Genomic DNA, 17,092 nt, shown 5'->3' with positions numbered 1-17,092 from the left:
TTTCATGTTTTGGTCTTGAAAGGCCAAGAAAACTGGAAGACCGGGACCTGCTTTCTGTTTTAAAAAAAAAAAAAAAAAAAAAAAAAAAAAGGAAACAACCACCAAAACATCATCAACAACAAAAAAAAGCCCCACTAACAGCCCTTTTCCTAATGAATTTGTTTTGTGGTATTGAACAGTCAAATGATTTTTAAAAGCCTGTTAACAGAAAAGGCTGTTTGGCTGAGGCTCTTGACTGGGTTTGAATTAAGTGGGATTTATATCACTGGACTGGAGCTGAGGGGTGGCTCTCACCCATCCTTTGAAGAGGGGATTTACAGTGCACTATTTCTATCTGACTTAAGCTTTTGTTAAGTATACGGTAGGACTGGGGTTTATACCTTACACACAGACCGGGCTTGCTGATGTTTTGTAAACATTTTGGCATGCCTTAGCTAAGCTTTGAGCAAACTCTCTCCTATTATTTTGAATGCAGTCTTCATGAAGGGTAATGTTTTCATGTGGTGTACAGGCTGGCCAGTGTAAAACCTGCCAAATTCACCTGGAATTTAATTCTGTTCTTCTTACTTAGATGAGGGGACTGAGTGCACCCTCAGTAAGTTTGCAGGTGACACCAAGTTGGGAGGTGGTATTGATCTGCCTGAGGGCAGGGAGGCCCTGCAGAGGGATCTGGATAAGCTGGATCGATGGGCTGAGGTGAACAGGATGAGGTTCAACAAGGCCAAGTGCCAGGTCCTGCACTTTGGGCATGACAGCCCCATGCAGCGCTGCAGGCCTGGGGACAAGTGGCTGGGTGACTGTGAAGAGGAAAGGGACCTGGGGGTGTTGGTTGATGCTCGGCTGAACATGAGCAGTGTGCCCAGGTGGCCAAGAGGGCCAATGGCATCCTGGCCTGTTATAAATGGTGTGGCCAGCAGGAGCAGGGAGGGAGCATTTTAGTAGCTGGTTCCTATATGAACACACAGTACAGTACAAGGTTTGCACACTTCTATGTGAAGTGGCATCATTAGGATATTGCCAGTGCTTTCATAGAGTCACAGAACGGTTTGAATTGGAAGAGACCTTTAAGATCACTTAGTCGCAACCCCCTGCTATAGGCATGGACTCCTGTTTATAATAGCTTGACTTGCTGCTTGCCTTCTGGGAAAACCTCCTCAGCCCCAACTCTAAATAGTGTCTGTTCATAGAAAAGGGTTGGCCTGCCTTCCTTTCTCAGTGGAGAAAAATCCACATTAAATATCCCCGAGGTGAAATAAAGAAGTTGCAGGGAGGTTTATAAATGGGGCATGTGAGCAGGAGCTCAAAAGGCTTTTCCTTGAGCGTGTGTACATTCTGCTCAGTTTACCATCACCATTGCTAAACTGCTTTTATTTCTCACTGTCCTTCAAGATTTTTTTTTGGTAAGCATGTTTTATACTCCTCTCTTGGCTGTGTTTCCAGAGACTTGTTGCTCGTGTAAGAAGTGGATGGTTGATGATGTATTCTAATCTTGGGTTGATTCATTATGTCCGAACTGATTGAAACACTCAGCTTGCATTGGAAGGGCTGAAATCCGAGGGTAAATCAGAAGCCTCGAGAGCAAGAGGAGTCACAGAACCGGGACCCTTCATCTTTCCCTGACTGCGCGCTGAACTCCTACGCGGAACTGACAGATACAGCTGTCCTATCGACTCGGCAGCTCAGCCGTGGGTTTGGCCACCGAGCCGCTGCCCGAGGCTGGGCCGGGCCGGCAGTTCGGTGCGCGCTGGGGGAGGAGAAAGCGGCTGGGCGCGTGCTTGGGCTCCCCGCACCGGAGATGTGCGCGGCTGGCTGCGAGGGCTGGCGCTAGCGGCGGAGCGGCGGGAACCGGCACGGAGCACCGGCAAGAGCCCTGCGTGCCGCTGCCGCGGGGAGACAGCCTGAGCCGGAGGGACAAGCTGGAGGGATCATGACAGAGCCAAGCAGCAGAAAGGAAGGGTTTAAAAAATGCCGGAGCGCGACTTTCAGCATCGATGGCTATAGCTTTACTATTGGTGAGCCTGATTTAATTCCTCCGCTTTCTTTCATTTCTCTGTTTGTTCCCTCTCCGCAGCTTCAGAGACAGCTGTTGCTCACATCTGCCTCTTGTCGCTGTACGCGTTTGCAGCGTATGCCCTGCAACTTCTACATCTCTTTTCCTTTCTGCCTTCTGTATTTACTTCTGTCCAAGAAAGTTGTCAGCAATACGCAGCGCTGTGAATCCCTCCCTGGTTTTGGCACAAGGAGACGCTTGCAGAACTTCTTGGTTTGGAGCCTTATCTCAGGAACGCCGCTGCTTTCAGGACCGCAGATTTCCAACTTGCTTGTTTCCTTCCGATGAATCCAGGAACACGGCCCTTGGGAGCTGTGGTTTTGTTTCCAGTATTTGTTTGTTGCCTTAGAGAGCGTTTCCAAATTCCATAACCTTTCACCATTCTTAGGTTTGAGGTGCGCAATCATTCCTGTTGCTTCTCTCAAATGCTAAAAATTGCTACGGGGCGGAAAGATGCGGGGGGAGATCAGGAATTTTAGGACTGTTTGTTTCTCTTGTAGCTGTTCAAATGCAGTTTGCTGTGTTTGCTGTCTTAGACAAAAACGAGCCTTCTCAAAGCAACAGGTGTTCTCATGTTTTCCAGCAGACTTTCTGTGCAGAAGTTAAGATATGAGGATTCCCTAACAGGCTGCTCTGCTAGAACTGTTCATCTCCCAGGGCCGTGCTGTGTAAAATCCTATAGACCTTAAAAATGAAAAAGCTTTTTATGGTATTTCAGTTTCCAAAGGAGATGCAGTTCGGTGTTTACGGTAACTGCTGCAGAATAATCAATCAGTACAAATCCCCCTGGCTGCGTTATAGGTGGCAAGAGTTCTATTTTCCTGCAGTTGTGAAAGCAGGGAAGTCGTTCCTGACTTGCACCAGTATAACTGGGTCATGATTTCATTTAATAATGATGAATGCAAGCTTTTTGTTGGTGTGAGAGGTACTTGTTTTATCTAATTGCCTGCTTCACGGAAAACTTATTGTGCAATCAAAAAACTTAGTGATAAAATACAAAGGCAGAAATGTATGTGTCACTAAAATATTTCCATGCAAACATCTGTTAATGTGCACGTAACACTTGAAAGTTGAAGCTGCTAGGAAGATGCTACTTCTAAAGGCTATTTCTCTGAGATCGTGGGTGGTGGTCCCCCCCCAAGAGCTAAGTTGCAGCATGTTTGCTTTTGAACTCCCTATCTTGAATCTCTCCATCTCTCATCATCGTTACTAATAGTGATATTTCATCAGTTTCTGTCAGTCTGGAGGAAAAACATTTCCTTTTTGAGCCTAGGCAGTAGAAAACATTATCCGAAGATGCTGAATGCTTCTGACTGTGCCTAATGACTTTGTTCCTGGACAATCCGAGAGGATTGCTGTATTTGTTACTCTGCTATCTTTATTGCTGCTTGTGCTCACCAAAGAACGAGACCAAATTTTGGGTCAGATGACAATTGCAGCTTCTGCTTCTTAGGACAGTTGTTGCATAGTAGTTCACGTGCTGTTTTCTTCTGTTTGATGCGTGCGAGCGATGTATTGATTGTGAACTGTGCATTATGTAACATTTATTTTTATATCTTGGCAAATGTGCGCTGGATTGATTCACGTAACTGTGAAAGCACTGTAAACACACTATCTGGTATTGCCAGTGCTGTGTGATGGACGGATCTGAATGATTCATGTCTTTGTTATTCTCTGCGTTGAAGAAAATGAATGTGTCCGAACGGCGTGACAAAAATGTTGAAGTGTTGGAGATGGGCGTCAACTTTTTTTCATCAGATGAGACTTGTTTGTAGACTCCTAGTCTCAGATACTGCAAATTTCTTGAAGTTCTTGGAAGATGTTGAGCTGCTGAGTCTGCTATTGAAGCATGTCAGCTGGGATAGAAGACTGCTGCTCCAAGGGACACAGTGATATCAGGCTGAGGTTAACGTTTCCACTTACGTGCAAAAGAGTTAGAATTGGGAGGAACCAACGCAAACTGTAAAGAAAGGATGATCTCCATAAAAATGATTATGTACAGTTACACAAAAAGAAACTTTTCATGAAGACCTGAGCCTGAAAACCAGCCATGACAGTGTGTGGGAAAGGAGGAAGGCTGTTGCAGCAGCAGCTCCAGGCTGGCTGCCTGCAGGTGTGCAGCAGTGTGTACTAGAGATGGTCACTGTGTGTTTGCTCAGCAGTGCAACCTCAAGCAGCTGTTGTGCAGCTCCCATTTTCTCCTCGCTCACTGCAAGATATTGGTGCACAACTGCAGCAGTTGGAGGAGCCTGGCACTTCCCAAGGCTTCCACAGATCCCTCCAGGAGTATCTTGCCTACCATGCTAATAAGCAAATGTACACTGATACCTGGTAGCTTGACCTCTCTACAGAGTAACGAGGTAGCTGCAAGCTCCTTTCCTCCACACACCAGCCCCTCTTGGCAGAGAATATGAGGAGGGCTGAGCTGCACTGCTCTGTGTGCACTGAGAATTTCTAGCATGGTTTTACAGGTTCCCTTGGTCTTTTTGCACTGGCAGTGTGTTGATAAGGGGCTATGGCAGAGCTACAAAGAATGTTATTTACTGGGACCATTTGGGATGAAGTGGAAAAATTATTTTGCTCCAGAAATTTCAGTGTGTCCCTAATGAAGATTTTGGTGCCTTTATTTGCCACTGTCTCTGTAAACAAATTTCAGTGTCTGTTTCAGAGCAAGTTTTTTAATTATGTAAGTTGTTTTGCTTGACTACTTGTTTAACGTTGGCTGAATTTTCATCTACTGAAAGCAATAAATACCAGAGGACAAGAAATTAGGAAGAACTCGCACCTGTTTTTTTTTGTTTTTTTTTTTTGTCCTGCACCTTCTCTCATCAGCATTCTGACTTAACAGTATTTCATAAATGGTGTTACTGGCTTTGCTGCTTTAACTGGCTGTCTGAAGGTGCAAGACAGAGAAACATCCACTGCCTTTAAACCTGGGAAAACGGTAAACACAAACATTAACAGAGGATATTTTCTTTCTGCATTTATCACTTTCCTGTGACTAAGAGCTAACTGCATTAAAGCTCCCACTCTGCTTTTCATATCCAGAAGCACCTGGCAACACTGTTTTAAGTGTCTTGTCCAAATTTATCTAATCAATTTATTTTTGTGGGTTAAAATGAATTGAAGTGATGAGTAGTTCTACTGCAGTTCAAGTGCTGACGGAGGTGGGACGTGGAACTGAAACCCTTGGTCTAGCTCACAGCAGCTGATTCTACACCTTTCGTGAAAGTTCGTTCAGGAGGACCCTGTCACCATTTCAAGTGCAAAGGCTCTTCCTTCAATTATTGCTAAGGATTTGAGTTTTGCTCAGTGGCACTGTCAGGCCTTACTTTGAAATAGTTCTTTAAAAACATGGTTTTCATAACAGTCCTAGTTGATTGCTTTGCGTTCATTTATTATAAGAAACCAATTCCAACATCACCGTGTGAATAACACTCCCAAAGGTAGGGCTTCTTGGTGAGTCCCTCTGAAAGTTCACCTCAGAAATCCAAGCATGTCAGAGCCAATGTTGTAGGAGAGGATTGCGTTGGTCTCAGCAGGGAAAGATTAGAAGCGAAGCTGATACTGAACTCAGCGTTCTCAGAATAAGCTCTGTGTCACGTGCTTAATTTAAGGACAAAAAAAAAGCTACTGTGTAGTTATTTAGTTATTTCCTTTTTTAAAGGTTGCACCTTAGGAGCTCCATGTTCAAATTAACTGGAATAGAAAAGACTGTTTTTGAGAAAGATTCTAGAAAGAAACCAGGGAAGTAAGAAGCTTTGCTTTTTGTACTGTGTGTTACCCAGAGAGCTGTGTGTATTGTAGCAACAATTAATATAGTTAATTACATTGTTCTTGTGTATTGATTTTCAGCTTTGCTGGAGTTGGTCGTTCTTCTGAGGGTAATGTCTCCTTTGCAAGCCAGGGAAGAGACAGGCTTTAGCACAAGTCCTAGCCCATACACAAACGCACACGTAGCGTGTTTTCATGGGGATTTACTTGACTTCTCCCCTTAGTTTCTTCTTATGAAAAGTACCATCTAGATTGATAGCACGCTGTAATCACAAGGTGCTGACAGATCTCTCGCTGGCTCTGTGTGCGTGCCACTGGCTGTGTTCCTTCAGCAGAGGCCTTGGAGAGATGTCTGCCTGTGGGGTCAGTATGCTTTTGGGGAGGGAGGGAGGGTGCAAAAACAATGTCCCTGGCAGAAAGGTGAACGATAGCATAATCACCTCCCCTCTTGGGGGGTTATAGCTTTTTCCTTGTCTTTGTACCTGAACTCTGTATCATTTTCTTGGTTATGACACCATAGCCAGAAGACCAAAACGAAACACAGCAAACCCCCAAACTTGGCTAATAGACCACGCTTTGGGAAAATCTTCCCATTGGAAGCATTTTTCATCTGATATATAAGAAGTACCAAATTCAAGTTGATTAATATAAAGCAAACGAGAGGCTTGCAATTGGATGTGGTATTCTGCTGTTCTAATAAAATGGGAAGGAAAATAAAACCCACCCTCCTCCTACTCTCAAAAATTAACATAAAGCTGCTAGCAAATAGATTGTGAAATAAAACTAACATTGAGGTTTTTCTCCTGCTCTTTCCATTACAAAGCTGTGCCTTAGCTTCAAACGAGTCTGGGCTTTGCTCTGCCTGAATATTCACGTGAAAGAAAGCTGAATTTTTGGTGTCTACATTTGTGAGACAACCAACTTGGCTCCTTGTGTGGAGTGGGATTCTTCTGGACACAGTGGTTGGCAACAGCAAGTCTTGTTGGTATTTCTGTCACGTAGCTGCTTTTATAATAGGTGGGGATGGTGATTTCTGTGGCATCTGCAGGAACGTGGTGGTGTTCAGTGTTTCAGGGTGGGCTGCTCTGAGCTTAGTAAGTGATCTCTGGGAAGACTGCAGCATTGGATCTTGTGTGGCAGAAAGCTTGGCAATGCTTTCATGGAGCTCAGCCATCTGCTACTGTGGATGACCTGCCTTGTCACTACTACCTGCTGTTCACAGCTGTGGGTATCTTGGCATCTTGAAACACAGTGAGTCTTTGGGCCTGCCTCTTCCCTCAGAGTTGCCATAGGGAAGAGGTCATAGCACACCAAATTTGCCAGCAGCTCACAGTGGGAGCTTAGTTGTCTTTTGGGATTTGCATTTTTGCAGATCTTCTGTTTTAAGCTCTTGTGCTGTGCTTACTGTCTCGCTTTTCTGATGTATTACTATTGCACGAGTAAAGGCTTCTGGATGCATCATGTGCTTATTGGTACAAGTGCAAATCGAGTCAAAAGGCAGGATTCTAGCCAGTAGTAAATTGCATCACTCCACTGCTGCTGGGAGTCCAACAGTGACTTAAATAAACAAAGGATCTGTCCCCAGACAGTTTTCTCTGCTAAATGCACACACTGCTGTAGGTCAGAGGAGAGTCTGACCTATGCACAAAGTGAGGTAAAATCATACAGCTTGCTCCCAAGACTTTCTGCTGGTATCTTTTTCCTCCCAAATTTTCCCTGCCCAGCAACAGAAGTTGTATCTAGTGATGCCCTGAAACTTGATTTCCAGATTTCCAGTAGCTACAGGCTCAGAATTTTCAAGTCTGTAAAGGTAACCTTTGGTTGCATCTTCAGTTGTTTGCAAAGTTGGAAGCTTGGTGAGGAGGAAGTTGCAGTGATTACCAAGCAGATGCACGTGATGAGACCTCCACTGGTTTCCCAGCTGGAGTGTCAAGCTGTGCACTGGGACAATGTGAGAGCAGTTGCTCTGGTCATCCTCCTCCTTACTGTCATAGCAGCTGCAATCAGCCCCTTGAACGTTTCCCTCAGGAAGACTGCAGGCATCATCTTTCTCCATTAAACGGCAGCATGTGGTGCTTAGTCTCTTGCTGCTGCTGCATGATGCTGCCTCATTTCTGTTGATGTAGTACCCTTCCCCCCTTTCTCAACGTGATGAGACCTGACAAACGGTGTGGTGTTGGGAAAGGGGACTGGATAAGCAGCTTGCTCAGCTCAGTACCACTCAGTTTGACACTAAGTGCCTCTCCTAAAGTCAGTAATTTTGTAGCCAGCTCACGTTCATCTGAGTTTGATAATAAGGAAGGCCGTTTGGATCCAGGCTGCCTGTCCTTTTCCTTTTATATTGACAATGAATACTTATTAGGAATGAAAGCTTTCAAAAATCAAACTGTACCAGTTCTTTCCTCGTGTGTGGGTAGCTGAAGTCCTTGCAGTTCCTCCAAGTGCTGATTGCTTTTAATGGAATCTCTCTCTTTTTTTTTTTTTTTCCCTTTCTGTTTTGGGGTTTTGTACTTTTAAACAGCGGTAATGGATGTAGCCCCCCAGATCTGCACCAGTCTTTTTCTCTTTAGACATTATCCTTTTTTTTTATTGTGTCCCACAAATATCAGTGTTATTTTAGTTTGAATTGTGTCAACTGAAAGCTAAACTTTCTTCTCTAGATTCACCAAGCAGATCAGCGTGTGAAGGAAGCTTTTTTATTATTACTAGTTCAAGTACTGTGAATTTTTAAGCTAGCTTGGAGATAACTGGAAGTAACAAGTATAAGTACATCAACTTTCTCTTACAGCGAGTTGTTCCAAGTATTGGATTTTCTTTTTGATGATCGCTATGGACAAAGATAAATGCCCAACACCTACCAAACAGATATCATTAAGAAAACTGAAAATGGTTTCATTTAGGCCGTGGTTCTGCTGTTGGCTGAGATCTTTTCTGCTGGCAACAAATGGCCTTGTTCTCAACTGCATCCTGAGGAGCTTTGCTGAGTTGAGAGATGCAAGCTCCATGATGACGTGAGAACAGTGGGTATTTCTGTCAAATACCAAGAGGGAAGAACGGCAATTGTAGCACCCTAAGAAGTGAACCAACAATGTAAATACCAGGAGAGAAAGAGTTCTATGAAATTTAGGGATTCTAACGTCAGCTATGCTGCAAAATCCCAAGTGATGCTTTAATCTCCCACTGAAGTTGATGTTTTGCAGGGTAGGATGTTTCATTTGCTGCTGAACACAATGTGAACAGCAGAATGCTAAATCTGCTTAATTTATATTGATTTCCTCCTCTATTCCTGAAGCTGTGATCATTACCAGACATGTATACTGTTAATAATCACTATTTCCCTTACAATGTAGTCTAAAAATGAGATCTTTTGGGAGCTTCAGAGTTCTTTCTTTGCTCCCATTTGGTAGTACAGTACCTTGTTAGATTAGCCTAAGGAGAGAGATGGCTCTTTCCCCTAACTTTCAAAGCTTGGTTTAAAGACAATCTATGTTATTTCTGCCTTGAACATTATCATAATTCAGAATTGAATATCTTAGAGGCCAAATTATGCTCTGACTCTTATGCAAACCTGGTAACTCAAAACATAATTTGGCCTGCAGTCCGTATTTTTTTTTTATCAAAACTGCCGTATGAGCAAATCTAAGACATCTCTGGCAAAGCTGTGCTGTTCTTTAGCTTGCCAAAATCTGAAATATTAAAATATTAAAATACAGAACTTACTAATCAAAGCTGGTTTCAATGTGAATCATAGGGTAGGGGATCTATTCTTTACACTATTTGTATATGGTATAGAGTATAAAATGTTTTTACAAATAGAACATGGAGAACCTAGGAGACGTGGAGGAATATATGCATAGAAAATAGAATAACCCCAAAAATACACATTTTTTTTTTCACGGTTAATTTATGGAAATTTTATGAAATTTATTTCGTGGCTGTTCAAATAACAACAGCAGTGATTTTTTTCCTGACCCCTGGATGCAGGCTAACTCTGTTGTTAGTAAAATTAGTGGACATCTCTAGAAAATCCATAGCAGGACATCTTACGTTACTTTTAAAAGTTCTTACTTTATGAGTTGATTTCTTTCTGGTAACTTGAACACTTAAATAGAACTACAGAAGGAAATACTATAGATCTAATGGCTACTGTTAACATTAGCTATTAGCCGATAGTTTATTTTTCATACAGATCATCTGATAATGAATGTCTTGCCTCACTTCAAGAGAGTGAACTCTGATTTTTCACAGGAATAATGCAGGCCAAATTTGAGCTGGAAGTGTTTAATGACATCTAGGTATCTGTTTCTTCTGCAAAAAAGGATTGCTTTTTCCATGCTGTGTGTATTTGGTTTTGAGATAGGTGTCTATTAAGGTACTTGGTGCACCTTTCATAGCATCATAGAGTGGCTTGGATTGGAAGGGACCTCAAGGATCATCAAGTTCCAACTTCAGCGCTGCAGGCAGAGCTGCCAACCTCCATATCTAATACCAGACCAGGCTGCAGGGCCCCATCCAACCTGGCGCTGAACACCTCCATGTATGGGGCATCCACAGCCTCTCTGGGCAGCCTGTTCCAGCACCTCACCACTCTTTCTCTGTAAAGAACTTCCCCCTTTTCTCCCTATCAAATGTAGAACTGATTACAGAGACCTCCTGCCTCACTATCAAAGATGCAGCATGCTGACGTGAGATGGGGTCTGGAAGATGGTTATCCCAGACCCTCTTTGAACATTGGTGTGGCAACTCCTCCACGAGCACAGTTTGCAGCCCTCTTTGCTGCAGTGAGCAGATACTGGCTGCTCCTAACTTTACTTCATTTGGCCGTAAAGCCGAGTCCTTTCCTCTTGGCTGCTTCCAGTGGCAGGAACCATCTGCTGCAGACACAAGATGAGGAGGTGGAGGAACCCCTACGTGGCACAACAGTTCAGAACCCCTCCTGGGAGTTGTCAAAGCAGCTTGGAAGACTAGGGGATCCTGGCTGTTAGGTGTTGAACCTGAGTTTCACTTAGACGGTGGCCATGGCTTGAGTTTGGATGCATAGTTGTAGATCTTGTAAATAATCAAATAATCCAATTATCAGTCTGGTCTGCTAACCCTTCCCAGTATTCCTCCATTCCTGAAATATCAGCAGGTTGTTGTTATTGCAGTTGCTAGGTGGCTTGTTAATATTATTCTTGTCTCCAGGGTTAATGCTCAAGGCTTAATTGTTCTCAAGGCAGGGGAAGCGTAAGAGCTGAGAATGGTAATTACAGCACTTCTTATAACTTGGATCTACCGGCTCCTGGAAGATGCTTGTGTCAGCTTGACCACATGATCAGAGCAAATTTTCCTTCATGAGAGAGTATGTTTATTCTTTAGTGATGTTTGCTGCCTTATGTTCCAGTCTAATGCTTCCCATTAATTAGAATTCATTGTGTTATTTAAGTGAAGTAGAATTTTTGAAGTGAAATTCTGCTCAGTGGCTTGTCATTTAGTCTCTGATTGTGTTTGCCTACTAGCCCTCTGAAGCAGCAATAATAATTTGAGCCTTCTGTTTTATTATCTGTCATTTACAGTAACGCTATGTGCACAATTATTTTTCTCCAGTTCTGCGCTGATACTTAAATGAAACCTTTGGGATATTTTCCCTGCTGATTTGGTGTTTACCTGGTATGTTCAGTCTCTTGTATTTGCTCTCTTTCATGTTGTTCATGGGAAGCAAGTCTTGTGTCCTTTTTAGAAGTTTTTAGCTTTGATTACTTCAATGTTTATTAAGTACAGATCTATTCAGATGCTTTGGACAAGCCTACTCAGAATACCAGTGTCTTCAGATCTCAAAGTGGCAAAGAAAATTTCACCTTTGAAGACTTGCAAATTTTGCCTGTAAGGCATAAGTGCTGTTATAAACTGACTTTTTGAACTGGGAAAAGGATTTTGTTTTCACATATATGAAAAGACTCATTCTGGGTATAGGGTATAGTGTTTTAGGCTTGGAGTTGCACATCTTTCTCCAACCCCCATAGTCCTTCTCCTCAGCCTTTGGCAATGGTATCTGTGAGCCCCACTGCTTGCTGGCACTGCTGCCCATCAAGAGGAAGGCATGGAGACTCCTGTGAAGGAACCCGGAGGAGGGAAGAAGGAAGACAGCACATGCTTTAGGTGCCAAAATCTCTCTCTATGGCTGTGCCAAGATTAATTTCTATTTCTAAAGAAAATGATGCTGTACCTTATGGACCTTGAACTCCTCAGCCCAAATTATGCAAGTCAAAGAACGCATTGGGAATTTGTGAAAATAAGGTAGCAAATATCCTAAGACTCGTCTAATTGTGAAATAGACTTCTAGCCAAACTTACAATTCCAAACTTACAGTGAATGATACATCATGCAAACTTGGTATGCACAAAAATGAATCTTACGTGGTTTATTTTTTAATTTCATTCAGAATCTTCTTTTTCTATTTACAGATTACTTTTATGTATTTAGTTAGTACCTCATTGCATACTGTAAACTGCATGTGCACATGACACATGTAATGCTTGTCATCATTGCTAGAAAATATTTGTATGTTCTTGTTTGCAGTAAGCTGATCGTTGAAGTCACCAAGCAGCATTTAGAATGGATAAGACACTTGTGACTTCTGTATGAGGTCATACATGCTTTGGTACCCTTGGTACCCAGGCAGTTGGACTTCCCCAAGTGAAAGATCCTAGTTTAAAAATGAGGAGAAAAAAAAAAGAAAAGAAATGCACTTAAATCTTTTTAAAAAGACAGTGAATCAGAAGGTTCTGTAGCGATGCATGACAAAAAAAAAAACCCCAAAATCAATGGAGGCAATAACTGAGAAGTGTTTGTTTGAAGTATCTGTTTGATTAACCCCACTGCAATAAATGAGAGTACTCATGATGTTTGGGAACATTTGGACATTGTGTTGAGGGACATGGTTTAGTGAGAACTATTGGCGATAGGTGGATGGTTGGACTGGATGACCTTATAGGTCTTTTCCAACCTTGGGGTGTTTCTGTGATTCTGTGACTGCAAGAACTGCCAAATGAGACTCGTTCATAAGGAGGAACTATTAATTGCATTTTAAAAGTTGCTTTAGTTGCTCAGTCACACAGCTTTTAAGTGCTATGTTGAATGCTTTTAAGTGGTGCACTTCAGGATGTTGTGAATATTCTGCTTTGGGCAGATACTTTCAGTTATTTACCTACTTACTTGATATGCCTCCTGCCTTTTCCTGGGGTACGTTGAGAAAATAGGAGAGTCATCTCAGAAATACTGAGTGAAATATAGTAAAATTCTTTCCTCTGATGCTTTAAGACGTTTTAAAGAGCATGGGTGTAAGCCATTCTGCTGCATCCACAACATCTTGTGTATGAAGGCAGGAAGCTTTATGATGTGGGTGTCCAACCTTTTGTCTTTCCTGGGCCACACTCATGAAGAATTGTCTTGGGCTACATATAAAGTGTGTAAATCACTGCGAAAGTAATGCTTACATATATACATATATATATACATATGGAGAACAACAAACAAAGAACTAGTGGGATATTTGACCCCTCGCCCTGGTTTGATGGCAGTGGCTGCCATTCTCAGTGAGCTCTCAGGGTGTTCATCCAAGATTTTGGATGAAATTTTACTCTTCCTGTGCCTTATCCTTGAAAACAGCTGTTTACAAAGTGTGTACTGCCAAATAGTGATGGCATGGATAAGGCATGATGAGAAGGAAGAGGTATTTCTTTCTGGTCACTTAATGTCTGGTAGAGGGATGGGATCAGATTTATGGGTTGAAAATTTGCAGGTGATGTATTTGTGTTGACAAAAAAAAAAAAAAAAAAAAGAAATTTTTTTTTTTGTCAAACTTGAAACCTATTCTCAAATTCCTGTATCGAAACACAAATCAGGGCTGCGTGTTGTTCTCAATGTTCAGGACGCGTTCAGGCACTGCATCAGACGGCACGCAGTTATTTGCCATAACCGGGTCAGCACAGCTCTGCGACCTCCCTGAGTCCAGCCGTCAGCCCTGGCTGTGCCGATCGCGCACCGCTGCCTGGGCGTTGTTGGGCCGGGCCGCTCTGTGGGGAGGAGCCGCCGCCATGTTGGCGCGGGGCAGGAGGCGGCCGCAAGGGCGGGCTGTGCCAGGCCGCGTGTGGGACGTGGCTGCAGTAACCGCTTGTGGCGGCCACGCAGAGAAGGTCTGGCGTTAATTTAAACTGAAACCTTTCGCTTTAGTTATGTGTTAGTTCTGCCAAATGCTAATTCTTGCTCTCGGTTCAGGCAGTTCTGTTCATTAACTGTTGAGCGGAAAGTATTCTGAGAGTCATAGTACTACACATCTTGATGATGCGTATGTGAAATACATCGCCACGCGGCAGAGGGTGCTGAGGCAGGGCAGGGACGGCCTCAGCAGCGAGTGCAGTGCAGTGAGTGCAGTGCGGTGGTTCCTCGGGCTGGCAATGAGGGCAGTGTGCCCTGCTGCGGGGCACAAAAAGCCCAAGAGAAGCGTCTTCCCACTGATCCAGGAACTGGATCTTCCTGCTGATGTTCAGCACTTTCTGTCTGAACCGAGTCTGCTTCTCCACAGGAACAGCTGCCTCTGTCGCTTCTCTAATCCGTCCTTTTCCCTGGGGAGGGATGAGGGCAGCGGACAGGAAGGATGGGCTCATGGAAGCCTCGGCTGTCAAAAGAATTACCAGGAAATGAAGGCTCCATGTAAACACAGGGGAAAGCCCTGAGCTAGGGCTCTCCTGGGTGAGGGCAAACTCATGGGATAGGAGGATCAGCACCGGTGTTGAGGCGGCCATTTGGAGAGATGTCCCTGAGTTGGGGCTCTCCCAAGTAAGGATAAACTTAAGAAGTTCTTGCACCCCCCGCAGTGTTCAAGGCCCATGGGAGTTCAGGTGCCTCTGCTGGACTCCTCTCATTGCCCTGGCAGCTCAGAGGAATGCAGTCCCTGCCTTGTCCTCTTCCTCAAGACTTGGTGAAGAAAAGATGAGAGGTCTTGGGGAGGAACGAGTGAGGGGGACAGGAAGGAGGGGCTTGTAGGAGCCTTGGCTGTGAGAAGAAGAATTACCAGGAAGTGGAGGCTCTATGTGAACCCATGGGATTGCCCTGCGCTGGGGCTCTCCTGGGTAAGGGCAAACTTATGGGGTAGGAGGATCAGCACTGGCATCGAGGTGGCCATTTAGAGGGAAGCAGACGGACCCTGGCACCCTGCAGTGATCTTGGTAGTGCAGTCTCTTTCTGGTCGGCCTGACAGTGATGGCTTGGTGACTGGCCTGCTCCAGCGGAGGCAGATCCACTTCCATCAGGTTATCTTCCAGAGGTGGCTCTACCTCCATGGGCTCTATGTCACTGCCAGGCAGGTCCACCTCCATAGCTCAATCTCATTGCCCATTTCTGTCAGTCTCCATTTCTTGTGGATATTTCATACCCTGTACTCGAAATAAAACATTTTTATGTTACAGGGATCAACTGCCACTGGCTGTGTCTGCTCAGTGACTGGGATTCTAGACACAAGACGGTTGCAAGAATGTACCAAGAGGGTCAGGAAAGGGGGTTCTCACGCACGCTGCAGCTGCCTGGGATGGAGTTGTCCTGGTGCTGCTCAGCAGAGAGGGGACAAAGCATACTGACACTCCGCAGGCAGCCATTAAGAACTGCTGAGTTTCAAGGGTTGTATCAGCTGTCCTTTCCCATCCCTCACTGACACCACTGGAGTGTGAGAAGGTGGTATCTTCTACAGTGATCCCAAAGGATAGAGGTGGGGAGGTGAGGGCCTACTGTCCTTTGGGCAGCTGTATTGGTACAGCTTTGGTGGTTCTTTGGAGGGTCTGTGAGGTCCTTGGGGCCCTGTGGTAGGGTTTCCCACTCAGAGGGTGAAAAGGGCCTATTAGGGATTGCTGCCCTCAACTTGTTATCTCCTTGGCCATGGAATGTGTGGTTGAAGATTAAGTCAGACCCACTGTAGCAGTGCACAAAGAATAGCTGAATATCAGGCACGCCCCCAGACAAGTAGTTTGGACAGATTAGATCTCTGCAATCTCTGAAAATAGGATTTTCAGATGGCAACTTAGGGGCAGACTACACAGATGTGTAGTCGGCTGTCCACCATCAGTTGACCCCTATGTACCTCAAGCACCATGAAGGTGTTCATGTCCTCCTGTCAGGTGTGAGCAAGCAGAAGATGTGCTTGTTTTCTGTACAGTGACTAAATAGCAGTGTGCTAAGAGAATCCACAGGCTATCGCTGAATGAAGAGCTAAGCCAGTTGTATTTGTGTTTCTGGTGGTGGCTTGCTGTGCCTATGCTAACAGGGTGCCGTGTGATCCCATTGTGCTCCTTTTTCCTGAATGTTTCTAGTGCTTTGCTTTCATGTTTTCTATAGATGCAGGAGGCAGCAGCAGCTACTAAACTGCCCAGTGGAGTAGCTAATGGGGGCAGATGCCCCCTCTCAGCTTATTCATAGCTTTTCTGCTTTGGCTCATACATTTTTGTGAAGGCCTCTGGTGCAGATGGCATATTTAGAGAAATGATTTTTGACGCCATGGGTTTGAGTCATAGAAGCTCAGTTAAGTTTGGATACCCTGGGGAGGACAGAGCCCTGTAGTTTCTCTGGGTGCCGCCTGTTTCATGTCTGAACACCCTCGTGGTGGCAGTCCTTTCCTTTTGCCTGGCTGGGAGTTGTCCATGCTCCAGCGTGAGCCCAGTGCCTCTTGTCCTTTCACCTGAGCACCTGTGAGAAAAATCAGGTTGCACCTCCTGTGTTCCTGGTAGACAGCTGCAGTCAACGCTCAGATCCTCCCTGAGCCTTCTTTAAGCTAAGCAAAGGCAGTTCCCTCGTGCCACCCAGGGATGCTGTGTGCCCTGGGCCCTCCCCAGCCCTGAGACCCTGGATTGGCCCCTAGACTGAATTATAAAATCTAAAAATGGTGAACCCTGCTGCTCACTTCAGCTTTGCCTGTCCAGGTCAGGAAGAAGCCTCAGAAATTACCTCCCATTTCAGGTGTATTTCCATGCCCCCATACAAGTGGCTACTCTGTTTTTGAGCCTGTGTTGAGCTACTGGTCGTGTGTTCTTTTTACAAATAAGTCATTCTTCAACCAATCCTGTGCAGTTCCTGGTATTATCTTCCCCAGAAACAGAATCCATTCCAGAGAAGTTTTACTTGCTCTGTCTTTCAGTACAACTTGAAGATAATTTCAGTCTCTATCAGCTCTATGCATTAATTACTGTGGCCTTTTTCCAGCATGGGGACATAGTTATGTGGCAGACTTTGGGAATTTTTTCT

At 44.4% G+C, this 17,092-nt stretch overlaps 1 protein-coding gene across 1 annotated transcript in view; it reads left to right on the top strand.

Moving 5' to 3' along the window:
• Positions 1–1,927: 1,927 nt before the first annotated feature.
• PDE1C (phosphodiesterase 1C) overlaps positions 1,928–17,092 on the top strand; it is a gene marked incomplete at both ends in the record, with an annotated part of 281,466 nt that continues 266,301 nt past the window's right edge. Inside the window, one exon of the mRNA XM_079538517.1 lies at positions 1,928–2,012. Coding sequence (XP_079394643.1) covers positions 1,928–2,012 — 85 coding nt within the window. The remainder of the gene's footprint in view (positions 2,013–17,092) is intronic.

The sequence above is a fragment of the Tetrao urogallus genome (assembly GCF_951394365.1).
Source record: "Tetrao urogallus genome assembly, chromosome: 7".
NCBI lineage: Eukaryota > Metazoa > Chordata > Aves > Galliformes > Phasianidae > Tetrao > Tetrao urogallus.
Note: the sequence above shows the minus strand (reverse complement) of the source record. Positions and strands in the feature narration are given on the sequence as shown.